This window comes from Rhinopithecus bieti, unplaced genomic scaffold (assembly GCF_001698545.2).
Source record: "Rhinopithecus bieti isolate Rb0 unplaced genomic scaffold, ASM169854v2 scaffold_63, whole genome shotgun sequence".
Classification (NCBI taxonomy): domain Eukaryota; kingdom Metazoa; phylum Chordata; class Mammalia; order Primates; family Cercopithecidae; genus Rhinopithecus; species Rhinopithecus bieti.
The window spans coordinates 531,387-558,332 of NW_016802972.1; the positions used below are offsets into that span (position 1 = coordinate 531,387).

At 52.3% G+C, this 26,946-nt stretch overlaps 1 protein-coding gene across 4 annotated transcripts; it reads right to left on the minus strand.

Moving 5' to 3' along the window:
- Nucleotides 1-16,211: 16,211 nt before the first annotated feature.
- On the minus strand, nucleotides 16,212-23,629 carry STX4 (syntaxin 4). Of its 4 annotated transcripts, none has more exons than XM_017872437.1 (12): nucleotides 23,095-23,374; nucleotides 22,551-22,994; nucleotides 22,272-22,373; nucleotides 22,061-22,160; nucleotides 21,850-21,924; nucleotides 21,343-21,413; nucleotides 18,357-18,465; nucleotides 18,201-18,277; nucleotides 17,744-17,881; nucleotides 16,726-16,836; nucleotides 16,559-16,654; nucleotides 16,212-16,465 (listed from the first exon to the last, which is right to left on the minus strand). In XM_017872437.1, exons 2-11 carry the CDS (start codon nucleotides 22,578-22,580, stop codon nucleotides 16,574-16,576), a joined length of 894 nt encoding a protein of 297 aa, XP_017727926.1. In that variant the 5' UTR covers nucleotides 22,581-22,994; nucleotides 23,095-23,374; the 3' UTR covers nucleotides 16,212-16,465; nucleotides 16,559-16,573. The 4 variants fall into 4 exon arrangements, 3 of the variants coding, with proteins under 3 accessions (XP_017727926.1, XP_017727860.1, XP_017727996.1); XR_001885736.1 differs by adding an exon at nucleotides 17,502-17,599 and having other exon boundaries at nucleotides 16,219-16,465; nucleotides 22,551-23,629; XM_017872371.1 differs by having other exon boundaries at nucleotides 22,551-23,629.
- Nucleotides 23,630-26,946: the final 3,317 nt, after the last annotated feature.

Sequence of the window (26,946 nt, forward strand, 5' to 3'; positions counted from 1 at the left end):
CAAATGGCCAGATGCCGCCAAGTACGGGGCACACTGTTGAAGGAGGAGAAATTAAAGGTTACTTGGCTTTGGCACCCCTGGGGTTGGCAGTCTACTGTGGCTACGGTGAGGGAGCTCATGTGATTTCCCTGGGTCCAGGTCTCGGAAAGGTAGAACCTCCACCAGAATGGATTAGTGGGGGGAGTTTGGGCAGAAGTCTCACCTAGACTCGGGAGGACTAGGTGGCCGAGGAAGGTTAGGCAGAGGGTCGTTACCTGCGTGCATGAGTCGTAACTTGGTAGGGGTAACAACCTGAGTGGTCCAATTGGAATCATGTTGGGTGGGCGCCTTTTTCAGCTGGGACAGGTGATACCAGGAGGGAAGACCAAGGAGCTTGGCAGCGGTGGGAGTGGTGAGGATTACGGTGTATGGTCCTTCCCACCGTGGAGATAAGGCTCGGGGTTGCAGCTGCTTGACCAGGACCAGGTCTCCAGGTGCTATGACGGCGGGATTCTGAAGGGTTGGGAAAGCGGGTGCAGGGAGACACCGGTCCACGTGTTTTCTCAGAAGCTCGCGAAGGAGGGTTAAGTAAGGGAGGTAGGAGCCTAAGGGAGGGGAGAGGGCTGGCAGCTCCTGGAAGAGGAATGGGCATCCGTACAGCAGCTCAAAAGGGCTGAGCCCTGTGGGGGCCCGCAAGCTGCCCTAAGACGAGTGAGAGCCAAGGGAAGGAGAGTCACCCACGAGAGGCAGGTTTCTAGAGTGAGCTTGGTTAGATGCAGTTTAAGGAGACTGTTTGCGCGTTCTACCTTTCCAGATGACTGTGGATGGTAGGGAATGTGGAGCTTCCAGGTAATCTGGAGTGCAACCACCACCTGCTGGGTGAGTTTAGAAATGAAGGCCGGACCATTGTCTGATTGGATGGTCCGGGGGAGACCAAACCTGGGGATGATGTGCTCTAGGAGAGTGGTTGCCACGACCTCTGCAGTTTCTCAGGTGGTTGGGAAAGCCTCGATCCATCCTGAGAAGGTGTCAACCAGGGTCAGCAGGTAGTGGAATTTTTTATGGCGGGGCATGTGGGTAAAATCAAGTTGTCAATCTTCCCCTGGCTAGTGGCCCCTTAGCTGATGAGTGGGCCCTGGGTGCCTGAGCCTACCTTGGGGTTAACGGCTGAACAGGTGGCACATTGCTGATGTACCTTCCTAATTTGGGCCTGCAGTGAGGGGAGGTGAAGGATGGGTTCCAGGAAGTTATACATAGCCTTAGGCCCTATGTGGAGAGAGCGGTGTATGTCGGTCAATATATGCACTGCCTGAGTCTGAGGGAGCGCTACTCAGCTGTCAATGAACACCCACCTATCCTCGCTCTGGGTAGCACTGGGGTGGGCCATCAGGGTTTGAAGTTCCTGGGGAGAGTAGTCGGGGGAATATGTGGGGGAAAGAAAGAGTAAAGGCGCTGGGGTAGGGGAAGAAGTGAGGGCGGTGGCCTGTGCGGTGGAATCATCTAGGTTGTTACCTGTGACACAGGGTCCTTAGAATGCTGGTGGCTTTTACAGTGGATGATGGCTACCTCCTTGGGGGCCTGGAGAACATCAAGCAGCCTCTTTATAAGNTCCTGCCTCAGCCTCCCGAGTAGCTGGGACTACAGGCGCCCGCCACCTCGCCCGGCTAGTTTTTTGTATTTTTTTTAGTAGAGACGGGGTTTCACTGTGTTAGCCAGGATGGTCTTGATCTCCTGACCTCGTGATCCGCCCGTCTCAGCCTCCCAAAGTGCTGGGATTACAGGCGTGAGCCACCGCGCCCGGCCGATGTGAGGGTTTTCAATGAATAGCAGGTGGAACTGTTGAAGCCACGACAGGGTGAGGTGGCTGAGACACTTGTGTGTGATGAGATCTGACAGTTGGTGAGAAGAGTAGACAGTAAGAGAATGTCCTAGGGTGAGCTTGAGGGCCTCCTTGGTTAAGTTCTGTGGCAGCTGCCAGGGCTCGCAGACAAGGTTGCCAGCCCTGGACCGTGGGGTCTAACTGCTTGGAGAGATAGGCCACAGCCTGGTATGTGGATCCAACCGGCTGGGCTAGGAGGCCAGTAGCTACCTTTTGGTGCTCCTCGGTGAATAGATGAAAAGGCCGAAGCGGGTTGGGGAGAGAGAGAGCAGGGGCAGAAAGGAGACAGTCCTGAAGCTTCTTGAAAGAGTTGGCAACCAATGAGGGGTCAGAGAGCAGTCTGGTGGGCGCTTCTTTGGCAGCCTGGTAGAGGGGCTTGGCTAGGACCCTGAAGTTGGGAATCCAATGCCTGAAATACCCTACCAGTCCTAGGAAGGACAAGATCTCTTCTGCATCCTGAGGAGGCTGGAGAGTTTCAATGAGGCTTATTCTATCTGCCGTGAGGCTTTTTGTAGTGGGTGTGAGGAGTATGCCTAGGTAGGCGACAGAAGGGGTGCAAAGCTGAGCCTTGGCCGGGGTAACCCGATAACCTCGGTCGCCAAGAAAATTTAAAAGTGTAGCAGTATCTGCAAGGGAGCTCTCCCAGGAGGGACTACATAGTAATAAGTCATTTACATATTGCAATAGTGTGCAGTGGGTAAGGGGACAGAGGACAACATCCCGTGCCAGTGCCTGTCCGAAAAAATGGGGGCTATCTCAGAACCCTTGAGGCAAAACAGTCCAAGTCAGCTGGGAAGAAATATAAGTGTCTGGATCTTCCCATGTAAAGGCAAACAGAAAGTATCAGTCGGGATGTAGGGGAATGGTGAAGAAGGCATCCTTTAGGTCAAGGACCGTAAAATGAGTGGTATCAGGGGGAATGCGCGAGAGAAGTGTATATGGGTTAGGAACAACTGGAAAGGTGGGGACTACTGCCTCATTGATGAGACGTAGATCCTGCACGAGGCGGTAGGCCCCAGAGCTTTTCTGTACAGGCAGGATAGGAGTATTGCATGGTGAGTTGGCAGGGACTAGAATATGCTGCTGGAGCAGGCACATGATGATGGGTTTTAGTCCCTGTTGGTGCTCAAGGGAGATAGGGAACTGGGGTCTAGAGGGAAACTTGGAGGGGTCCTTCAGCTCGATGCGGACTGGAGTATGGTGCTGGGCAATGATTGGGGTGGAGGTGTCCCACACCTTAGGGTTACTGGGGACCGGAAATAGGAGTGGGGTGTCAGCCTGGTGGGGTTTATCAGGTGAGAGGAGGGGAAAGAGGAGCATGAGGTGCGGGGAGGGGTTGGGCCGGAAGTGAACTGAGGCCCCTAACTTGGAGAGGAGGTCTCGTCCTAACAAGGGGACTGGGCATGAAGGAATGATAAGAAATGAGTGCGAGAAGAGGGAGCCATCCGGGTGGTAAGACAGAGGAGGAGTCTGGCGGTAGGCGGAGGGAGTGCCATTAATTCCCATGACCCTGACAGCGGAGGGATGGCTGGGGCCCCTGAAGGAAGGCAAAACAGAGTAGGTAGCCCCTGTGTCCATAAGAAACGATATGGACTTACCTACTACCTGGAGCATAACCTTGGGCTCGGCGAGAGTAAGAGGGGTTCCCGAGTCTGGGCCTCTTCAATCTTCGTCAGTGTCGAGGAGCTGGAAGACGCCTCTAGTACCGGGAGGAGGGTCGTCATGTGGAGGCATAGCGACCGTCCTCAGGTTGGGCCAGTCTGATTTCCAGTGGCCCATCTGCCCACAGCTCGGACAGGGGCGAGTTGGCTCCTTAGGGTTGGGGCACTGCTTGGCCCAGTGGCCTTCGTTGCCACACCTGAAGCAGGCACCAGGTGGTGCTCGGGGAGTACCTCCTCTCTGAGAGCTCCTGGAGCCGGCCGGCCTCAGGGCTGCTATCAAGGCCAGGGATTGGAGTTGTACCTTCTGTTTTAGCCTGGCCTGTCGCTGGGCCTCAGCTGCTTCCTCCCTGGAGTTGTAGACCTTGAAGGCCAGTTTGACTAAATCCTAGATGGGAGTTTGAGGGCCGTCCTCCACCTTTTTAAATTTTTCCAGATATCTGGAGCCGACTGAGAAATAAAGTACGTAGCCAAGACGGTTCCTCCTGCGGGGGAGGCAGGGTCAAGGCGGGTGTACTGAATGAGTGCCTCAGTCAGTCGGTTAAGAAAAACAGCCGGATTTTCATTTGAGCCGTGGATTACCTCCTTTAATTTATCAAAGTTGACTGACTTATTGGAGGCTGCCTGCATGCCGGCAAGAAGGCACTGGACCATCATGTCTCAGTGGTGGCGGCCTGCCTGCCCAACCTGGTAGTCCTAGCCAGGCTCGGCCGAGGGCACCGCCTCAGTGCCAACTGGCATGGCGGGGTCAGTTAAATGAACCTGGTCAGCATGCTGCCTGACTGCCACTAGGATATGCTCCTCTTTCTCAGGGGACAGGGTTGAGGTCATAACGACATGGAGATCATGCCAGGTGAGGTCATATGCCTGGCATAGGTATCTGAACTCTTTGATATACAGAGTGGGGTTGGCCAAGAAAGAGCCTACACGCTCTTCAATCTTAGACAGGTCTGCCCACAGAAACAGCACATGGACCCAGACCACTCCTTTGGCGCCTGCCACTTCCCGCAAGTATGGGCTGAGACAGGCGAGGAGGTGGAGGAGGTAGGAGAGACAGGATCCATCAGGTTTGGTGGGGACACAGGAGGAGTAGAGGGAAGGGGTGGCACCAACGAGGACGGAGACGATGACGGGTCAGAGTAAGGGGGAGGTTGAGCGGGGGACCAAAGGAGGGGCAGGGAAAGAGTATCAGGGGGCTCAGAGAAAGAGGAGGAATCGTCCTTCTCCTTGCTTGAGGGAGTAGATTTTGCGAGCAAGACCTGGGCCAGCAAACATTGGGCACAGAGGTCTGGGCGGGAGCGCAAGTCCCAAAAGGCCTGAACGTAGGGTACCTCAGACCATTTGCCTAGTCTCTTGCAGAAGTTGGTCAGATCAATGAGGATGTTAAAGTCTAGAGTGCCTTCTGCAGGCCACTGAGACTGATTATCTAATTTATACTGCGGCCACGCCACTGTGCAGAAGAAAATAAGCCGCTTTAGTTTTAGGTCTTGGCTGAGACCTAGTCTGGAAATTAGCCAAGAGGCACCCTAGAGGGGATTTTGGGTCTAGTTTGGACTGGGCAGCCCCCATGATCCTGAGGCAGACAGTCCGGAGGCAACAGGAGCCTCCTCCCACTGCCATGTGGAGTGCAGGGTATGGCGGCTTCTGGGGAGGTCAGACGTCTCCTAGTCCCCAGTGCCGAGGTCACAAGTGATGGCCGGGGGAAGCCCTGACGCAGCCGCGTTTTTGGGCATGGACTTCCAGAGCCTGCAGGATGGGGAAAGCTTACCCAGCAGTGATCGAACTGAGTCTTGGATTTGGTGAAACAGCTCCCAGCTCGGAGAGGAGGTCCTGGCTCAGGGAGAGGAAAGCCTGCCCGAACCAGCAGGGGTCTGGGGAAGGGTCTCCTACCGGGTTTTGGCACCAATGCAATGTAATGGGGAGCCGAGCAAGAAGACATGAGGCAGATGAGAACAGAGGTAGCCTTTATTGGGCTCGTGAGCGAGGTTCACCGGTGCCCTAGGAGGAGGGCCGAGGAAGTCGCGCACAGGGCAGGTATCAGGGGCCTTTTATAGGGCGAGGTAGGCGGGGTCTGTAGGTTTCGGTTTCCTGAATTAGGTTTCGATTTCTGAGGAATAACGTGTCCAGGAGTTTGCGCAGAGCTGGGAGTTTTGGCGGGCTCAGGGTGCTTTTCACGTGCTGAAAAGTCCTAGCAGGAAGTCCCAGCGGGTAAAGTCCCAACAAGGGGCCTGCCATGTCAGGTGGTACCACCCTGTTGGGTCTAAGTCCCTGCCTAACATATAGCAGGTCCCCAAAGAGAGGGCCAGTGAATACGTGTGATTTTGTTTTGTTGGTTGTTTAGAGTCAGTGTCTTGTGTTGCCCAGGCTGGAGTGCATGGGTGCATGGTGCAATCATAACTCACTGCAGCCTCTACCTCCTGAGCTTAGGCGATCCTCCCACCTCAGCCTCCTAAGTAGCTACAACTACAGGCAAGCACCACCACGCCCAGCTAATTTTTTTTATTGTTTTATTTTTTCTAGAGATAGGGTCTCACTATGTCGCCCATGCTGGTCTCAAACTCCTGGCCTCAAGTGATCCTCCTGCCTCACCCTCCCAAAGCACTGGGATTGTAGGCATGAGCCACCGCACCCAACCCAGTGAATGTTTTTGAACAATTATAAAATCTTCCCCCGTCTGCCCTCTTCCTTACAAATACTGCCTTTGCATTTTCTTCCATATGCAAAAAAAATGCATCCCCTTCCGAAGGGAGACCACCTAAGTGACCCATTTGACATGGAATCAGCCTCAAGCCCAGGATCTCTAATAGTCTCTTCTATATCAGGTCCAGATGCGGCTTCTCTTGATTCAGAGACCTATGAGCTACAAAATAAGAGAGAGACAGAGACAAGTTATCTCTGCCCCATTTCTACACACACACACACACACATATACATGCACACATCCAACATACAAAGCAGAACAAGGACAGGAGAACGGCAGAGCACACTCCTGTTCAGAAGGAGTGACGGGGCCTGGCACAGAGGCTCATGCTTGTAATCCCAGCACTTTGGGAGGCCAAGGCCAGTGGATCACCTGAGGTCAGGAGTTTGAGACACCCTGGCCAACATGGTGAAAACCTGTCTCTACTAAAAATACAAAAATTCGCCAGGCACGGTGGTTCATGTCTGTAATTCTAGCACTTTGGGAGGCTGAGGGTGGCAGATCACGAGGTCAGCAGTTCGAGACCAGCCTGGCCAACATAGTGAAACCCAGTCTCTACTAAAAATACAAAAAATCAGCCAGGCGTGGTGGCGGGCGCCTGTAGTCCCAGCTATTTAGGAAGCTGAGACAGGAGAATCGCTGGAACCCAGGAGGCAGAGGTTGCAGTGAGCCGAGATAGTGCCATTGCACTCCAACCTGGGCAACAAGAGTGAAACTCTGTCTCAAAAAAAAAAAAAAAAGAAGAAGAAGAAGGAAGGACGGGAGACACACGGCAGGCTCTGGTCCCCAGTAAGTCTAAAGTGCTGTTAGGCAGATGTTGAGAAGAACCCCACCTTTCCCTGGGAGTGGGAAGAGTTCCCCAGTTCATTCTTCACCACATTCTTGGCTCTGCCCTTAGAGTGAACCACCCTTTTCCACTTATTCTCCTTGGCCACAATTGAGAGAACACTGGAGGTTATGTCTTTCTGAAGTAGAGTAGCTTTCTCAGTCTCCTTCATGCCCATAGAAATTTGGAGACCCATGGCCGGGTGCGGTGGCTCACGCCTATAATCCCAGCACTTTGGGAGGCCGAGGTGGGCGGATCACGAGGTCAAGAGATTGAGACCATCCTGGCGAACATGGTAAAACCCCGTCTCTACTAAAAATACACAAAAAAATTAACCAGGCGTGGTGGCGGGTGCCTGTAGTCCCAGCTACTCAGGAGGCTGAGGCAGGAGAATGGCGTGAACCTGGCAGGTGGAGCTTGCAGTGAACCAAGATCATGCCACTGCACTCCAGCCTGGGCGACAGAGCAAGACTCCGTCTCAAAAGAAAAGAAAACATAAATAAATAAATAAATAAATATGGAGACCCAGGCCGGGCATGGTGGCTCACACCTGTAATCACAGCACTTTGAGAGGCTGAGGCAGGAGTATCACTTGAGGCCAGGATCGCTTGAGGCCAGCCTGGGCAACATACCAAGACCCCCATCTCTACCAAAAAAATAAAAAATAAAATCCTGAAATACAAAAATTAGGCTGAGCATGGTGGCTCACACCTGTAATTCCATCACTTTGGGAAGCCAAGGAGGGAGAACTCCTTAAGACCAGAAATTCAAGACCAGCTTGGGCAACAGGCTGAAACCCTGTCTACAAAAAATAGAAAAATTAGCCAGGCATGGTGGTGCACACCTGTAGTCCCAGCTACTCAGAGAGGATCACTGGAGCCCCAGAGTTGGAGGCTGTGGTGAGGCTTGATTGTGCCACTGCACTCCAGCTGGAGTGACAGAGCAAGACTTCATCTCAAAACAAAACAAACAAAACCAAAATAGGCTGGGCATGGTGGTACACCACATGCCTATAATGCCAGGACTTTGGGAGGCCAAGACAGGTGAATCGCTTGAGCTCAGGAGTTCGAGACCAGCCTGGGCAACATAGCAAGACTCTGTCTCTACCAAAAAAATACAAAAATTAGCCGGGCATGGTGGCACACACCTGTAGTCCCAGCTACTTGGAAGGCTGAGGTAGGTGGATCACTCAAGCCCAGGAAGTGAAGGTTGCAGTGAGCCAAGATCATGCCACTGTACTTCAGCCTGGATGAGAATGAGATTTTGTTTCAAAAAGACCCAAAAAACAAAAATTAGCCTGCTGGGGTGGCATGGGCCTGCAGTCCCAGCTACTTGGGAGGCTGAGGCAGGAGGATCATGCGAGACCAGAAGTTCGAGGTTATAGCGAGCTGTGGTTGCATCACTGCACTCCAGGCTGGGTGACAGAGTGAGACCCAATCTCAAAAAAAAAAAAAAGAAAGAAATTTGCGGACCTAAAAGTCATACTAAGTCTTGAACACTCACGGTCAAAATTTAACCTGGTGGCTTTCTGTCAGGGTGAGGGGGTGTTAGGCAGCGGAAGCAGGGCAATTCCCTCCAAAACTGAACTTATGTATTTTACTCCATTCAGATCCGTGGGTCAACAGCATACCCATAATTTTTTTTTTTTTTTTTTTTTTTTCTGAGACCGAGTCTTGCTCTGTCGCCCAGGCTGGAGTGCAGTGGCACGACCTCTGCTTACTGCAAGCTCCGCCGCCTCCTGGGTTCACGCCATTCTCCTGCCTCAGCCTTATGAGAAGCTGGGACTGCAGGCGCCCGCCACCACATCCAGCTAATTTTTTGTATTTTTAGTAAAGATGGGGTTGCGCCGTGTTAGCTAGGATGGTCTCAATCTCCTGACCTCATGATCCACCCGCCTCGGCCTCTCAAAGTGCTGGGATTACAGGCGTGAGCCACCGTGCCCAGCCACCCATAATTCTTTTCAGACATAACCATGACGTTAGACTTAACTGTAGTTGAGCCTACTGACTCTCTCAGGTAAGCTACATTCTTTTTTTTTTGAGATGGAGTTTCACTGTTGTTGCCCAGGCTGGAGTGCCATGGCGTGATCTTGGCTCACTGCAACCTCTGCCTCCCATGTTCAAGCAATTCTCCTGCCTCAGCCTCACAAGTAGCTGGGATTACAGACATGTGCCACCATGCCTGGCTAATTTTGTATTTTTAGTAGAGATGGGGTTTCTCCATGTTGGTTAGGCTAGTCTCGAACTCCCGACCTCAGGTGATCCGCCCACCTCAGCCTCCCAAAGTGCTGGAATTACAGGCGTGAGCCACCGCGCCTGGCCAAGGTGAGCTACACTCTTAACCTCTTTTCTCTGAATCATCTTGACTAGCTGAGAGGATTTATTGGGAACCACTTTGATGAGTTTGGAGATTTTTACAAAGGGCATAATAGCCACATAGTTGATATGGCCCTTTCCACAAAGATAACTTTTAATCAAACTTTGTAGCTCAACCAGTGGCAGTGGCTCACACCCGTAATCACAGCACTTTGGGAGGCCGAGGTGGGAGGATCACTTGAGGTCAGAAGTTCAAGACCAGCCTGGCCAACATGGTGAAACCCATCTCTACTGAAAACACAAAAATCAGCTGGGCATGGTGGTGCACGCCTGTAATCCCAGCTACTCGGGAGACTGAGTCAGGAGAAAGGCTTGAACCCAGAAGCTGGCCTTGGAAACAAAAGCAGGACTGTGTCTCAAAAAACAAAACAAAAACCTTGTGGCTCAAGGACTTTCTCAGTTGTATCTTTTACTGGTTAAAAATGTGGATCACTTGTCTCAAGTTTCTATATTCTTTTCCATTTCTGCTTAAAAACTGACCAATTAATTTCTGAGTCATCTCTTTCTTCCAGTAACTCCTCAAATGCATGCAACAGCAGCAACAGCATGTTACTAATATTCCCTTTCCCCAGTTCTTTACCTAAAGCCTAAAGCCCATTTGGTTATAAGCTTACAGTTTAACCAAACCCTTCACCATTGCATAACACATGTCACCATCTTTCCAACTTCCAATGACAGTTCCCTTACCAGCCACTGTCCAGCTCAACTTCAATGTCACATAGTTTACATAGTTTAGGCCTTTTTTTTTTTTTTTTTTTTTTTGAGACAGAGGCTTGCTCTGTCGCCCAGGCTGGAGTGCAATGGCTCAATCTTGGCTCACGGCAACCTCCGCATCAGAGGTTCAAGAGATTCTCCAGCCTCAGCCTCCTGAGTAGCTGGGATTACAGGGGCACGCTACCACTCCCGGCTAATTTTTGTATTTTTAGTGGAGACAGGGTTTCACCATGTTTGCCAGGCTGGTCTCAAAATCCTGACCTCAGGTGATCCATCCACCTCGGCCTCCCAAAGTGCTGGGATTACAGGCACGAGCCACCGTGCCTGGCTGGGTTTTTTTTTTTTTTTTTTTTTTTTTTGATCCAGGCTGGAGTGCAGAGGCGCAATCTTGGCTCACTGCAACCTTTGCCTCCTGGACTCAAGCGATCCTCCCATCTCAGCCTCCCAAGTAGCTGGGACTACAGGTACATGGCACCACACCCGGCTAATTTTTAATATTTTATTTTTACCTTTTAATTTTTTGAGATGGAGTCTCACTCCATCATCCAGGCTGGAGTACAGTGGCGCAGTCTTGGCTTACTGCAACCTCTGCCTCCTGGGTCCAAGTGATTCTCCTACCTCAGCCTCTAGCTGGGATTACAGGCACCTATCACCATGCCTAGCTAATTTTTTTTTTTTTTTTTTTTGTATTTTTAGTAGAGACAGGGTTTTGTCATGTTGGCCAGGCTGGTTTCAAACTCCTAACCTTAGGTGACCCACCTGCCTTGGCCTCCCAAAATGCTGAGATTACAGGTGTGAGCCACCATGCCTGGCCTAGGCTTGTTTTTTATTGTTGTAGCACACCACTTCTGGGTACTAATTCTGTAACAGTTTGTTTAAACATTCAGATGTGCTAACAAACAACCTCCATATATCAATGGCTCACAGCAAGAGAGATTTCTTTCTTTCTTTCTTTCTTTTTTTTTTTTTTTTTTTTTGAGGCGGAGTCTCGCTCTCTCGCCCGGACTGGAGTGCAGTGGCCGGATCTCAGCTCACTGCAAGCTCCGCCTCCCGGGTTTACGCCATTCTCCTGCCTCAGCCTCCCGAGTAGCTGGGACTACAGGCGCCCGCCACCTCGCCTGGCTAGTTTTTCTGTTTTTTTTTTTTTGTTTGTTTGTTTGTTTTTGAGACGGAGTCTCGCTCTGCCACCCAGGCTGGAGTGCAGTGGCCAGGTCTCAGCTCACTGCAAGCTCCGCCTCCTGGGTATACACCATTCTCCTGCCTCAGCCTCCCAAGCAGCTGGGACTACAGGCGCCCGCCACGTCGCCCGGCTAGTTTTTTGTATTTTTTAGTAGAGACGGGGTTTCACCATGTTAGCCAGGATGGTCTCGATCTCCTGACCTCGTGATCCGCCCGTCTCGGCCTCCCAAAGTGCTGGGATTACAGGCTTGAGCCACCGCGCCTGGCCAAGAGAGATTTATTTCTTAAATTCCTTATCATTTTACAGGTAGGCTGTAGCCCAGCTTCACATAATTGTCATTCTGGGTTGCAGGCTGAAAGAGAAGTCTAGATCTGGAAACTGCCAGGTTTATGAGCCTGAGCAGAGGGAGAAGAGAAGGGAAGTTGCTAGAGTACTCAGTGATGCCTAAAGCTTCTATGTGGAAGTGATACTTTACCTTTTTTTTTTTTTTTTTGAGATGGAGTTTCACTTTTTGTCCAGGCTGGAAAGCAATAGCATGATCTGGGCTCATGCAACCTCCGCCTTCTGGGGTTCCAATGATTCTCCTGCCTCAGCCTTCCTAGCAGCTGGGATTACAGGTCTGTGCCACCATGCCTGGCTAATTTTGTACTTTTAGTAGAGATAGGGGTTCACCATGTTGGCCAGACTGGTCTCGAACTCTTGACCTCAGGTGATCCACCTGCCTCATCCTCCCAAAGTGCTGGGATTACAGGTGTGAGCCACTGTGCCCAGTCAATACTTTGCCTTCCTACTCATATTCCACTGGCCAAAGCAAGTCCTATAGCCAAGCCTATTGTAAGCAGGGAATGAGCGTGTAATGCTCCTATATGGAGGGGCCCAGCAGGGAAGGTAAGTAAATATCTGGAACGGAGATGTCAATCACTGGCCTAGTCCACTCCTCCTCCAGCACATACACACGCTCTGCTGCAGCATTTTGTACCATGTCACCTCCTGTATCCATCTTAGCCAAGGGTAAAGTCTTGACTCAAGGGCAAAGTCTTTTTTCTTTTCTTTTTTTTTTTTTTTGAGACAGGGTCTTACTGTGTTGTCCAGGCTGGAGTGCAGTGGTGCAATGTTGACTCACTGTGGTTTCAATCCCAGGCCCAAGCAATCCTCCCACCTCAGCCTCCCAAGTAGCTGGGACCACAAGCACGCACCACTGGCATGCACCTGGCTAATTTTAATTTTAATTTTTTTTTTTTTTTGAGAGGGAGTTTGGCTCTTGTTGCCCAGGTTGGACTGCAGTGGGGCAATCTTGGCTCACTGCAACCTCCGCCTCCCGGGTTTGAGTGATTATCCTGCCTCAGCCTCCCAAGTAGGATTACAGTCCTGCGCCACCATATCCAGCTAACTTTTTGTATTTAGTAGAGATGGGGTTTCACCATGTTGGTCAGGCTGGTCTTGAACTCCTGACATCAGATGATCCACCCGCCTCGGCCTCCCAAAGTGCTGGGATTACAGGCATGAGCCACTGCACCCAACCTAATTTTAATTTTTGTAGAGATAGGGTCTTGTTATATTTCCCTGGCTGGTCTTTAACTCCTGGGCTCAAGCACTACTCCTGCTTTGGCATCCCAAAGTGTTGGGATTACAAATGCGAACCACAGTGCAAAGTCTTGAGTTAAGGGCAGACAATTTCTAGGCAAGTAAATGTAATCTGGCCTGGAGAGTAGACCAGACCGATTCCTTTTCTTGGGAACTTGAACCACAATAGATTGAATGAGTGGGCTGCAGCTGATAGGCTGTGATACAAGATGGACTTGGAAATGTCACATCTAACCAAGACCCTGTTGCCTAAAAGTTGGGCTGACAGCAGCAAAGCTAGGATTTCAATGCAAACCCTGCCCTTAGACCCTCACTCAGGGCAGTTTCCCAAAGGGAAGAGATGTCCACAGGGGAGCCCATGGAATCTCCAGTGCATGCATCCACCTGTTCGCTTGCCTACCAGGTCTGCTCCAAACTCACCTGCTCAAAGACCTTCTATGGGTCCTGACAGCCCACAGGAAAAGTTCAAAGGATTGAGCCTGTCATCCGAGGACACTTGGCTATCAGGTCACCTTTTCCAGGAGGTTCTGGATGGCTTTCTGGGTAAACAGGGGAGCTGCTTTTCAGGGGTGGTGCTGTCCAGCATGGCTAAGAAGAGGCACACACTGCACATGGATCCCCGCTGCACGTGGACCCCCACTGCATAGACAGTGCATGCCGAGAGACTCTATCAAATCCCAGTAAGCACCACAGATCTTGCAATTTTACTCTGAAGGCAGAGAGGTGAGAGAGTAGATGAAGGCAGCCAACGGGACAGGAGTTTGCTGGAGATGCAAGCTGAGAATCAGTCCAGAGGCCCTAGGTCCAAATCAGCTTTGTACTGGGGCAGCATCCACCCGGCCCCACAACTCCCATCGGGTGGACACACCTAGATCGCATCTGCACACTCGAGAAGGTGGAGCTCCTTCCTGTAAAGCCCACGAAACACTGGACCTGCCAGACCCTCCTCAGCCACACAGCCTTCTAGTGTCTTTTGGGGGTTGGATCCAGCCCACTGGGGTCTACAATCCAACCACTTCGGGGTATGTCTGCGCCTCGCCCTAAGGGCCCGCCCACACCTGCTTCCTAGACCTAAATGCCATTTGATGGGGCAGAGATCACTCTCCCAGGACCCTCCAGACTAACGCCCATGCTCTTCAGAGACAACACTTAGGTCCCGCTGGCCAACTGCAGCCAAACCACGGCCTCGGCCACGCCCCATGCACAGCTCGCCCAATTGGGGGTGATCTCGGACAGTACAACCCGCACTCCAGGGCCACCGGGAGGCGCTGCGGGCCGCCAGCCTGGATGGAGGCAGAGCAGTCGGGGGTCGGCCAGGCCCGGCCCTCGGGCCCAATTCCGCCCTCCTGCCCTTCCCCTAGCCTAGTCCAGGGCCCGGTCCAACGTGCATCAGCGAAGCCACATCCAGTGCTTCCGCGAGGTGGTCTCCCATGCATGGCAATGCGGGACTGAGCCCGCCAGACTGGGCAGCTAGGAGCGGCGGCAGCGGCAGCAACAGCAGGGGCCTGTAGGATTGAAAGTGGGATGGACTGGGCGGCTGCGACGCAGTCCCCAGACCTTGGAGGTCAGAGCTAGGCGCCACCCTACTGCAAACAGGCAGGAGCCAGGAGCTGGTTTACCCTTTAAAACCAGGTGTCGGGGAACAGAAGCCACGTCCACTCCAAAAATTAGGCATCAGGACTAGGAGCCCTTAGAAATTTAGTCAGGGCTGGCCAGGCGCGGTGGCTCACGCCTGTAATCCCAGCACTTTGGGAGGCCACGGCAGGTGGATCACGAGGTCAGGAGATGGAGACCATCCTGGCTAACATGGTGAAACCTCGTCTCTACTAAAAATACAAAAAATTAGCCGGGTGGTGGCGGACGCCTTGTACTCCCAGCTACTCTGGATGCTGAGGCAGGCGAATGGCGTGAACCCGGGAGGCGGAGCTTGCAGTGAGCTGAGACAGGGCCACTGCACTCCAGCCTAGGCGAAAGAGCAAGACTCTGTCTCAAAAACAAAAAAAAAAGAAAAAGAAAGAAATTTAGTCAGGGCTTGGATCTCAGGTACCTTATGGAAGAAATTAGGGGTCAGGCTTATCTGCTGCCACTTACTGCTTCAGCCAGGTATCCCTCAGCCACCAGGTGCACTGGTCCAGGATCACTGGCTCTCTATGCTGCTGCTGATTACTATTATTATTATTATTATTTTATTTTTGAGATGGGGTCTGACTGTCGCCCAGGCTGGAGTGCAGTGGCGTGATCTTGGCTCGCTGCAAGCTCCACCTCCTGGGTTCATGCCATTCTCCTGCCTCAGCCTCCCGAGTAGCTGGGACTACAGGCGCCTGCCACTATGCCCAGCTAATTTTTTTGTATTTTTAGTAGAGATGGGGTTTCACCGTGTTAGCCAGGATGGTCTCCATCTCCTGACTTCGTGATCCGCCCGCCTCAGCCTCCCACAGTGGTGGGATTACAGGCACCCGGCCTATTACTGAAACAGGGTCTCACTCTGTCACCCAGGATAGAGTGCAGTGGGATGACCATGGCTCACTGCAGCCTTAATCTCCTGGGCTCAAGCGATCCTTCCACCTCAGCCTCTGGAGTAGTTGGGACGACAAACACTTGCCATCACGCCTGGCTAATTTTTAAAATTATTATTCTCTAAAGAGAAGAGGTTGCATCATCCTGCCTAGGCTAGTCTCAAGCTCCTGGGCTCAAGAGATCCTCCTGCCTGGGCCTCCCAAAGTGCTGGGATTATTGGTGTGGGCCACCATGCCCTGTCTGAACTCTTATGTAAAAGATGATGCTTTTGTTGGTTACAGGGCCCAGCCTCCTGTGCTTTCTGCCTGGCAACCTCTTCCCCAGCTTCTCTCCACAACTAGATTCTCCCCACTTAACATTCCACTCCAATGTCATCCCTGCTGAAACCAGACCATCCCTGTCCATTGCATCCAAAGTGACAGCCTCAATTAGGCAGTTCTTCATGGTGCCTCTTCCTCTGGGCCACAAGAAGGCCCACTGATGCCCCCAACACACCCCCATCTCGCCTGCATCCCAGTCTGGCCTGGTCAGCCTTATTTCCAAGACAGATACTCACAGTGGTATTTTCCCGGGGGACAGTACTGAGCGAAGAGCTAGATGCGGGTGTTACCCCTACCTGCCCACCCATTCCTATGGGGGCGCAGAAAGGCAGAGCCAGCCTGCTGTGGGCACAGCACCCATGGCAGTTTGACCTGAGCAGCAGGGGCTGGACCTGGCCCTGGGGACGTCCAGGAGGTAGGGAGGTTGGATGCCCGGAAGCCTTGGGCCAGCCCTTCCAGGAACACACGTGCACAGGGCTTTCTACGCTCTTTTTTTGTTTTTTAATTTTTTACAAAACTGTGTGTCCCGACCAATCAGGACAGTGCGGGCCTCCCCCAGGCATTGAGGCCTGAAGGAGGAGGCCACCATGAATGAGCAGCTGCCAACCCCAGAACTGTCTGCCCTTCTGCATAGGGGCCAGTGTGAGGAAGGGGTCCGGCTGGAGGCTCTGCCCTGCCCCCCAGGCTGCTGGGAGAGAAGGCCAGGCCCTGGGTCCCTGGTGCTCCTAGTGCCTGTAAGGAAAGGAGGGAGAACAGGGTCTGAGGGAGAAGGGAGGGCTGGGGCCAGGGCTGGGGAAGGCCAGAGGGCAGCCCACAACATCTCACCAACAATGCGTGACATTATCCAACCACTGTGACGCCAATGATGACTGCTAGGAGGACGACGGTGATGGACACACAGATGGCAATCAAGACTTTCTTCTGTGGGAGAGGAGGGGGTCAGGGAAGTCACACAGGGTGCCTGGGGCAGAGGCCGGGCCTGGGAGGCTCACCTTCCTCGCCTTCTTCTGGTTCTCCAGGGCTGTCTTGACGTGCTCCTGCCCGCGTTCCACGTAGTCCGCTGAGCTTAGGATGTTCTTCTCAATCCGATTGATCATCTCCCCCTGCTCAGAGGATGGGGTGATTCAGGGAGGTAAGGATGCCTTTGCCCACCCCACCCCACATGACTGAAGAGCATTCCTGGCAGGACAAAAAAGATTGCACTAACAAAGACAAGGGCAAGACTCGATCTGACAAAAGTTCAGACTCCTTGGGGATGGCTTCCAGGTCCCTTCTATCATGTAGTCCCTTGTCCCCTGCTCGCTTATCCCATATGACCTCTATCTGCAGTGGTAGCTTGGAGCTAAGGACTTCAAATGGCTCATACCTTTCACAGATGGTGAACTGTGCCTTCACAAATCTGTCTGAATTTACCCATTCTTCCAGGCCTATCTACAGCTGCTGCAAAGCCCTCCCTATCCCTGCCTCCTCCTGGCACCACCAGCCTCAGGTCTCAGTACTCCTACTGAATGAGATCTCTTTCCTGCAAAGGGCAGATCTTTTTCAGCTGCAAAAGGGCATTGGTTGTAGCATGACTGAGGCCAGCTCCTCCAGGACAGGGCTGGAAGCTCAACTAAACTCACGCAACCAGGGCCAGGGGAACATCGCCCCCACCCCAGCCTTGTACAGATGTTAGGAGGCAGCCCCTCTAAGGCAACTCTGAATGAACCTCTGAGAGGTATCAGGGTGGATGCCGTTAGTGGAGGGGGAGCCGGGGCTGGGGCCAGACCTGGGCAGGCTCAAGTTTTGGAGAGAGGGCAGGGTGCTATGCAGAAGGGAGTGGGTATCTGGGTAGCAGCAGAGGCAGGCGCCATTCTCGGGGTACAGCTAAGGATAAGAATAAGCACCAGTTCGGGGGGATGGCCAAACCTGGAAGACACAAAAGCCTCAGGGAGAGAATCTAAGGGTGGCAGGAGGCTGGCAGTTTGGTCTGAGCCTGGTCTCACGTCTGGGGCTGCGCAGGGCACTCACCTGCATCTCCACTTCAGAAGCCAGAAAAGTGAAGATATCATGCAACTCACGAATACTGCGTTCAAGCTGCTGGATCTCACTGTGCCGGGCGGAGATCTCATTTAAGGCCTGTCGAGTCACCTGTGTGTCCTTCAGGATCTGGGGGATGGACAGGAGTGGGGCAACTATTCACAGGGAGACTGACAGCAGGTCAGAAGCTCCTGTTGAACTTCTGGGGAGCCCTCAGCCTGGAATCTGTTGGGCGACTCCAGGCCGGCTAATTAATTCCCTTAGGGGCCTCAGGGTACCCTCAATCAGAAAGGGACATAGCAAGGGGGGTGCAGTGGCTCACACCTCTAGTCCCAGCTACTCAGGAGGCTGAGGCAGGAGGATCACCTGAGCCCAGGAGGTCAAGAAAGGGACAGGACTCAGAGGGGATGGGAGGCACAGCAGAGAGGGGCTGGCTGTGGCCACTCACATTGGACACAAACACCTCGCTCTGCCCACTATCCAGCATCTGCTCCAGCTCCTCGTCAGATACCATCCCAGCATTGGCTGTGAAGGAAAAGGCCAGGCTCAGGGCTGGGTTGGGATTACCTGCCCCTGCAGGCCAGGCTGGGCACACACAACTCACTGATCTTCAGCTGCCTCCGGATCCGCTCCACGTTCTTCTCCCGGTATTCGGACTGCATTGAATTGCACTTGTTGATGAGTTCCACGAATTGCTGGGACAGGACCCCATGCTAAAGATGAAGAATATAGGCTGGGTGCCCCTGGGAGGATCCCTGCCCGGTCTGGGCCTCGGCAATCCCATAGTACAGTGAGCAAATAGCATGAGTTCTTATGCGGGGTCTGCCACCTTAACCACCTTGTGATGACCTTGACAAGCTCCCCCATTTCTCTTAGACAAAAAGCCAAAGCCCTTAGCAGGTCTATGTGGCCCTCCATGATCTTTTTTATTTTTATTTATTTATTATTTACTTTTTGAGACAGAGTTTTGTTCTTATTGCCCAGGCTGGAGTGCAGTGGCGCAATCTCGGTTCACCGCAACCTTGGCCTCCTGGGTTCAAGCGATTCTCTTGCCTCAGCCTCCCAAGTAGCTGGGACTACCGGTGCACATCACCATGCATGGTTAATTTTTGTATTTTTAGTAGTGATGGGGTTTCACCACGTTGGCCAGGATGGTCTCAATCTCTTGACCTCAGGTGATCCACCCACCTTGGCCTCCCAAAGTGCTGGGATTACAAGTGAGCCACTGCACTTGGCCTATTTTTATTTTTAATAGAGACAGGGTTGGCCCGCACGGTGGCTCATGCCTGTAATCCCAGCACTTTGGGAGGCTGAGGCAGGCAGATCACCTGAGGTCAGAGTTCAAGACCAGCCTGGCCAACATGGTGAAACCCCATCTCTACTAAAAATACAAAAATTAGCTGGGTGCATTGGTGGGTGCCTGTAGTCCCAGTTACTTGGGAGGCTGAAGCAGGAGAATGGCTTGAACTCAGGAGGTGGACGCTGCAGTGAGCAGAGATGGCACCACTGCACTTCAGCCTGGGTGACAGAGTGAGACCCTGTCTCAAAAAAAAAAAAAAGAGAGAGATGGGGTCTCGCAATGTTGCCCAGGCTGGTCTCAAACGCCTGGGCTCAACCAATCCTCCCACCTCAGCCTCCAAAGTGCTGGTATTACAGGTGTGAGCCAAGGTACATGGCCAGCCCTCTATGATCTCTCCTTCTCCCATGACCTCTCTGATCTTACTTCCTCTTACTATTCCCTCCCTCCACCCATCCACATTGGTCTCCTTACAGCCCTCCCTAGACAAAGCACACTCTCAGCTTAAACCTTTGCATTCACTTCTCATTCTACCTAGAATGCTCATTCCCCACAAACACCTTTAAGTCTTTTGTTCAGATGTTACCTTCTGAATGAAGCTTCCTCCACCTGCTTTCAACTGCAACTCTACCCTCCTCCAGCATGCTCAGTCCCTATTCCCCTGCTCTTTTTTCCTTAATGCTTATTATGTTCTAAATAATTCACTTATTTATTATGGTGATTGTCTACACCAGAAGGGAAGTTCCATGAGGATAGGGATCATTGATTCACTGCTGTACCCTAAACAGTTCCAAAAAGGTCTAGCACACAGTAGGCACCCAATATGTAACTGCTGAATGCTTGCTGAATGCCAGCCTTGCTGCCTACACCACAGTTCCTATGCCTAGAGATGAACATAATGCCTGGGCGAAACAGGTGCAACAGGCCCACATGGGCCCTTGACCACTCATGCCAATCACCACCACAGGCTTCCCCAGAAACACTAGCTCTGGGGTATCTGCTCTGCCTTGCCCCTTCTCCTGAGGCCTTAAATATGCTCCTTCCTTGGAGTTCCTTTTCCAGAGACACATCTGCTCTCCTGGTTCCAGCTGCACCCTTCCAAGATGCCCAAGCTGTTTCATCTTCAATCTGGGGTCCTTGCTGAGCCCTGGGCTCAACTACTCCAACCCTGACCTCCTGGTATCCTCCTCACTGGGGACACAGAGAGGGCCAGTCAGATCACTGCAAATCTCCTTACTAAGATATCACCCCAGGGGCCGTGCACGGTGGCTCATGCCTGTAATCATAGCACTTTGGGAGGCCAAAGCAGGTGGATCACTTGAGGTCAGGAGTTCAAGACCAGCCTGGCCAACATGGTGAAGCCTCATTTCTACCAAAAATATAAAAAACTAGCCAGGTGTAGTGGTGTACGCCTGTAATCCCAGCTACTTGTGAGGCTGAGGGAGGATTATCGCTTGAAGGAGGTGGAGGTTGCAGTGAGCCAAGATTGTGCCACTGTACTCCAGCCTGGGCGACAGAGAGAGACTCCATCTCAAAAAAATAATAATAATTAAAAAAAAAGATATTACACCAGGGGAGTTCCTCTTCAGTGTTGCCCCAGGGAAGTTCCACTTCCTGACTTCTTGAATTCCACCTGTGGGACTAAGTATGTCCCTGTCACATAGATAGGAAACCTGCCAATCAATCTGTGACTTCTCACTCTCCTTCCCTGGGCAGCGCCATTAGCCACCAGATCCCACGTGAGTAATGTCTTTATCCCCTATTGAACCCTAACTCCTCATCTTGACTCCTAGAAAACACATGTCCCAGCTGGGCACGGTGGCTCATGCCTGTAATTCCAGCACTTTGGGAGGCCGAGGCAGGAAGGTCACCTGAGGTCAGGAGTTCGAGATCAGCCTGGCCAACATGGTGAAACCCCGTCTCTACTAAAAATACAAAAATTAACTCAGCATGGTGGTGTCCGCCTGTAATCTCAGCTATTCAGGAGGCTGAGGCAAAAAGAAAAGAAAACATGTGTCCCACAGTCAAGCCTAGGTCTTGTCTGGGGTCAATAAGTAACTTCTTATTGAATGGAAGAAAATAAAGCAGGGTGTTATAACCGGACTGAGCATCAGGACACCTGGTTTCCTGACCTTGAGCAAGTTCTTTCTCTCTCTGAGCTCAGGTTCCCCACTTGAAAAAATCATCCAATTGGACTCCATGACATCTGCAGGCCCTTCCTTCATACATCTGTCATCTAATACTTCATGAAACATTTGCTGAAATGTCCTCATTTCTGAGAAAAAAAACCCACCTGGGTTTTTCTCATTCTTGTGTTGACGGAGTTATAGTTCTCATCAGCTTCCTCCTTCTGGGGCTCTATGGCTGTGGGAAGACACAGGGGTATTGGGGGTACTTGTCTCCATAGGATTTTTAGGGAAATATAATTTATCATAAAATGACTAAGGCTGAGCCTCCAAGAGGAGAAAGTAAGTTTATTTTTCTTTGCATTACATCACTTGAGTTCCCGTAGGAATGCAGAGGCCACCTAACAAAACCCCATCTCCCTGTCCAAAGAATGCCCAGTGGGCAGCGATAACTGTGTAAGTAAATGGTTTCATTGTAAATAAAAGAACCTGAGAGACCGGCTTGTGCTGTGGAGAGTACAATGGCCTGGAGGCCAGGAGACAGAGATGCTAGAACCAGGCCTGCTGTGTGACCTGGATATATCACTGGCTTCTCTGGGCCACACACTCCCCAGATATACCAACAACAGGGCAGGATCAGAGGGAAGGATCTGCCTGAGGTCCCAGTAGCTCACCCTTCAGCTGCAGGCGGATCTCCCTCCCCAGCTGTTTGATCTCGTCGCGCAGGTTCTGCAGCTCCTGCTTCATGCCTGAATAAGAGAAGGCCACGACTCCCAAACAGCAGCCCCCACCTCAACAAACCACCCTGGCCACCACCTGCGTGAAACTACAACCCCCACAATCCCTGGGGTGGAGCATGCGCTATGCAGCCGGGGTTTCACTCACTCTCCTCAGGAAGGGGCGTGGCCAGGATGGTGACCTGCTGTTTCTCCAACTCCTGGACTTTATTCCCCAGCTTGACAATAGTCTGCCGAATTGTCCGGACCTGGGGAGGGTGACCGAGAGGGCTGAAAGAGATATGGGGTACTCCAGACCACGCTGCTCCTCGGGTCCTCCTACCCCCTCGCGAATCCAGGCCGAGACTCCATCCCCTTACCTTCTGGAAGAACTCCTCGTCCGGGCTCCCCAGCCGTGCCGTGCCCGGGTGCACCACCAGCGCAACTCGCTCCTTGTCCTCTTCGTCCGAGCTGTCATCCCCCTGCCAGGCCCGGAGTCATTGGCACCACTGTTTCGCTGCGGCTGTCACCCCGCAGGACCCACAGGCTTCCGGGACTTTCCTTCCTGGCCATCAGCCACCCCTCCCTACCCCGAAGACCAGGAGTCCTGCGTTCCAGTTCGTCCGCCCGTCCCCATCCCCGCTGCCCTGGCGTCTCACCTGCCTCAGCTCGTGGGTCCTGTCCCGCATGGCGGCCTGAGCTCTCCCTCCCCGGCGTCAGACCGGGAGGCCCGCAAACTTGGAATTCCCGTACCCCACTCACACTCTGACACTCCCCTCCCTCCCCCTGCGGACCCCAACACCCCCACGAGCCACCAGAGCCTCCGTCCCTTGCACCGCCCACAGTCAATGGGAAGGCGCCGACCCCGGGGACCCCCCAAGGTTCCACAGGTTGGAATTCCCTTTTCTTCCCCCCTCCAGCTCCAGCAGCCTCAGCCCCGCCCCTCCGTGATAAATTCGGGGCATGCGCATATGGTCGCGTCTCTTCCTCGCCCGAGGCGGGGAAGGTGGAGTCGGAAGTTGTTGCGCCCCGAGCGGAAGCGGAGCTGCCGGGATGAGAGAACACGCTACCGTCACCGGAACCGTTGCATCTTCAACGGAAATCTGGTTGCCAAAAGGGGTAGGAATACGTCATTTGTACGTAATCTGAGGCACCCGCATCTCACATCACCCCATGGTGCCCCCACCGCGTCACGTGACCAACCCGGTCCCAAACTCGTGGACCGCAGAATGTGACGCTGTGACTGTCACGTGTCCCGGCTCTGTCAGCGCCGTCTCTGGGACGCTGTTTTCATCACGACGTCCCCGGCACTCCGACGACCGAACGACGCCCACACGGCCCCTGCGAGGTGGGGAGGGGCGCGCCCACCACCCCCAGAGGCCTTTCGAGGCAGTGGGTGGTAGGACCCTTGCTGACTTCGCCCTTGCTGACTTCTCCTTTATTGCTTTCGGGTCCAGGGGCGTGGGCGGACTGATGACTTAGCATTTGGGGCTGTCAGCATCATGGGACCTTGAAAATCGGGAAATAATAGGATCCGAGTCGTCAGCGTCAGAAAATTGCAGGGTTGTGTGGGCAGGGAATCTAGGGGTGGGAAGTGACCTCAGCCAAGGCAGAAACCTCTTCTTCCGCATCCTCCTGGCGCAGCCTCTGACAGGTGGGCAGCCAGCCGGCGCCCTCCTTGAACACTACAGCCCGGCTGCACTCACCACCTTGTGAGCTGTCAGACCATGTGAGGGCAGCTCAGGCTAAGAAAAGTGTCTCTACTGAGCACGCTGCCTTCCCTGCCACTCACACCCCCCAGACCCTACCTTGCATCTGAGGCGGGTAATGACTTTGTTCTTAACTGAATCTAGGGAGTTCCTAGCTCAGTACCAAGCACATTATGGGCCCTCTATAAATACTTGTGGACAGAATCTTAGCCTTTCATGTATCTGAGGATGAAGCCCCTGGTTCCTTGGTCTTCTTTAGGCTTCAGTCTTTCTGACTGTGACACTTCTCTAATCCTGGCTATCAAGATATTCACTCATTTTTTATTTTTAAAAATTTTTACAAGATGGGGTCTCACTATGTTGTCCAAGCTGGTCTCTAACTCCTGGGCTCAAGCAATCCTCCTGCCTCAGCCTCCCAAACTGCTGGGATTACAGGCATGCACCACCATGCACAGAACATTCATTCATTTAATGGATATTTTTGGGCACATACTATGGGCCAAACACTGTTCTAGGGCTGGAGATACATCAAGGACTAATAGATAAAAATTCCTGCACTCGTGGAACTTAAATTCTCTGGAAGGAGTCCCCAAGGTCACTTAGCAAGTCTCAGCATAGCTGGGAATGAATAATGGGTCTTCTGGACCCCAGGGCTCTGTCCAGGAAGCTTCTGTGAAGGTACAAGCAAGGAAAGGAATGGACCCTTTCTGCTATGCCCTGGTCAGGAAACCTAGATTCCTGGGACTGGGTTGCTATGGACTTCTGGAAATTGCTTCCTGTCTCTAAGTGTCGATCTCCCTCTGCCCAGTGGGTAACTTGGGGGGATGGGGAGATCATCTTTATGGGTATCGGCTGCTCTAAACTTCAGTGATGATGAGGTTGGAAACTGTCAAGTGCTGTCTGATTCTATGTGAGGATTTTTGGCTCTTCTCTTCCTGTTAAAACCCAGCTCTAGCAGGGTGCAGTGGCCTATGCCTGTAATTCCAGCACTTTGGGAGGCAGAGGCAGGCAGATCACCTGAGGCCAGGAGTTGGAGACCAGCCTGGCCAACATGGCGAAACCCCATCTCTACAAACGTACAAAAATTAGCCAGGCATGATGGCAGGTGCCTGTAATCTCAGCTACTCGGGAGGCTCAGACAGGAGGATTGTTTGAACCCGGGAGGCAGAGGTTGCAGTGAGCTGAGATCACGCCATTGCACTCCAGCCTAGGCAACAGAGTAAGACTCCATCTCAAAAAAAAAAAAAAAAAAAAAAAAAAAACCCAGCTAGTAGGAGAGTGGTTCCCTGATCAACCCACAGAGGGAATGCAGGGTTTTTCAGGAAGCCTCCCCTGGAGACGGTGAGGAAAGATTCTCTGCTCCCGGGTCTTCCATGTCAGCCTCTGCCTCTTCAGTCACTGGTGCTTGCCTCCCGCATCTTTTGTCCCCTACCACCCGACCCCCTTCCCCCTCCTACTCTGTGTCTCTGAGTGGCACATGGTGGAAGGGCTCTTGGACCCCTGACTCATAGTCCTGCATGGGATCTTAAATAATGCATTACTCCTCTCTGGGACTCAATTTCCCCATTTGACGGCTTGGTCCTATAATTTCTGCCTTGCCTAAGGTAGGACTTGGACAGTATCTAGTGAGGTTAAGAAGGATGTGGAAGGGGCTGGAAAACTGTCGAGGGTGCCCTCCCCTCTGGGCTTTTTTTCTTTTTTCTTTTTTCTTTTTTTTTTTTTGAGGTTGGGTCTGGTTCTGTCACCCAGGCTGGAGTGCAGTGGTGTGCTCTCAGGTTCAGTCAATCCTCCTGCCTCAGCCTCCCAAGTAGCTGGTACTATAGGCATGCACCACCATGCCTGGCTAATTTTTGTATATTTTTTTGGTAGAGACTGGGTTTCGCCTTGTTGCCCAGGCTGGTCCCTGGGCTCAGTCGATCCACCCACCTTGGCCTCCCAAAGTGCTGGGATTACAGGTGTGAGCCACCGTGCCCAGCCTCTCTGAGCTTTTAGTACTGTAGGTTCCAGCATCTTCTGGGCCCCCTGGTCCCATCTGCCTCTTTGTTTCTCAGCGTCTTGATGGCATGCCGTCTTGATCCACTAAACTTCTCGGGATTATAATATTCATTATTTTATTTGTGGTCTCTGGGTGAGATTGCAGGGTTTTGGAATGGTGACTTAAGGTCACAGGAAGCTGGACTCCGAAGCCTTGTGGTGGTATGTGGAGAGGAAAGAGGCCATTTAGAGAGATTGGTGCTGGGGATGGAGCTCTCCAGAGCTGAGCCCTTTGTTCCTCTCAGGCCCTCTGAGCAGCCTTGAAGTGGATATTAACTATCTTAGGCTGGGTGCAGTGGCTCATGCCTGTGATCTTAGCACTTTAGGAGGCCAAGGTGGGTAGATCACTTGAGGCCAGGAGTTCGAGACCAGCCTGGGCAACATAGCATCTGTCTCTACAAAAAAATATTCTTTTGATTACCCAGGTGCACTGGCGCTTTCCTGTAGTCCAAGCTACTCAGGAGGCTGAGGCAGGAGGATCACTTCAGTCCATGAGGTCAAGGGTACAGTCAGCAGTGATCTTGCCACTGCATTCCAGCCTGGGTGACAGAATGAGATCCTGTATCAAAAAAAAAATAAAAATAAAAAAGTAGGGTGGGTGCAGTGGCTCACGCCTGTAATCCCAGCACTTTGGGAGGCCAAGGCAGGAGAATCCTTTGAGCCCAGGAGTTGAGACCAGCCTGGGCAACGTGCCAAGAGCTCATCTCTGGTTTTTTTTGTCGTTGTTGTTGTTGTTTGTTTTGAGACATAGTCTCGCTCTGTCTCCCAGGCTGGACTGCAGTGGCACGATCTCAGCTCACTGCAGCCTCTGCCTCCTGAGTTCAAACAATTCTTACTCAGCCTCCCGAGTAGCTGGGATTACAGGTACACACCACCACATCCGGCTAATTTTTGTATTTTTAGCAGAGATGGGGTTTCATCATATTGGCCAGGCTGGTCTTGAACTCCTGACCTCGTGATCCTCCATCTCGTGATCTGCCTGCCTCGGCATCCCGAAGTGCTGGGATTACAGGCATGAGCCACTGTGCCCGGCCTAAGACCTCATCTCTAATTAGATTTTTTTAAATTAAAAATAAATAAATAGAAATAAAAATAAAGTTTAAAAAAGTATATTGGGCTGGGTGCTATGGCTCACACCTGTAATCCCAGCACTTTGGGAGGCCAAGACGGGTGAATCACGAGGTCAGGAAATCAAGACCATCCTGGTTAACACAGTGAAACCCCGTCTCTACTAAAAATACAAAAATTAGCCGGGCGTGGTGGCAGGCGCCTGTAGTCCCAGCTACTCGGGAGGCTGAGGCAGGAGAATGGC

Coding starts and splice junctions, on each gene's coding strand:
- STX4 (XM_017872371.1), bottom strand. CDS start 22,580: ATGCGGGACAGGACCCACGAGCTGAGGCAG. Junction 18,278..18,356: donor CCGGAGGCAGCTGAAGATCA/GTGAGTTGTGTG, acceptor TTTCCTTCACAG/CCAATGCTGGGATGGTATCT. Junction 16,837..17,743: donor CTTCTGAAGTGGAGATGCAG/GTGAGTGCCCTG, acceptor TCCTCTGAGCAG/GGGGAGATGATCAATCGGAT.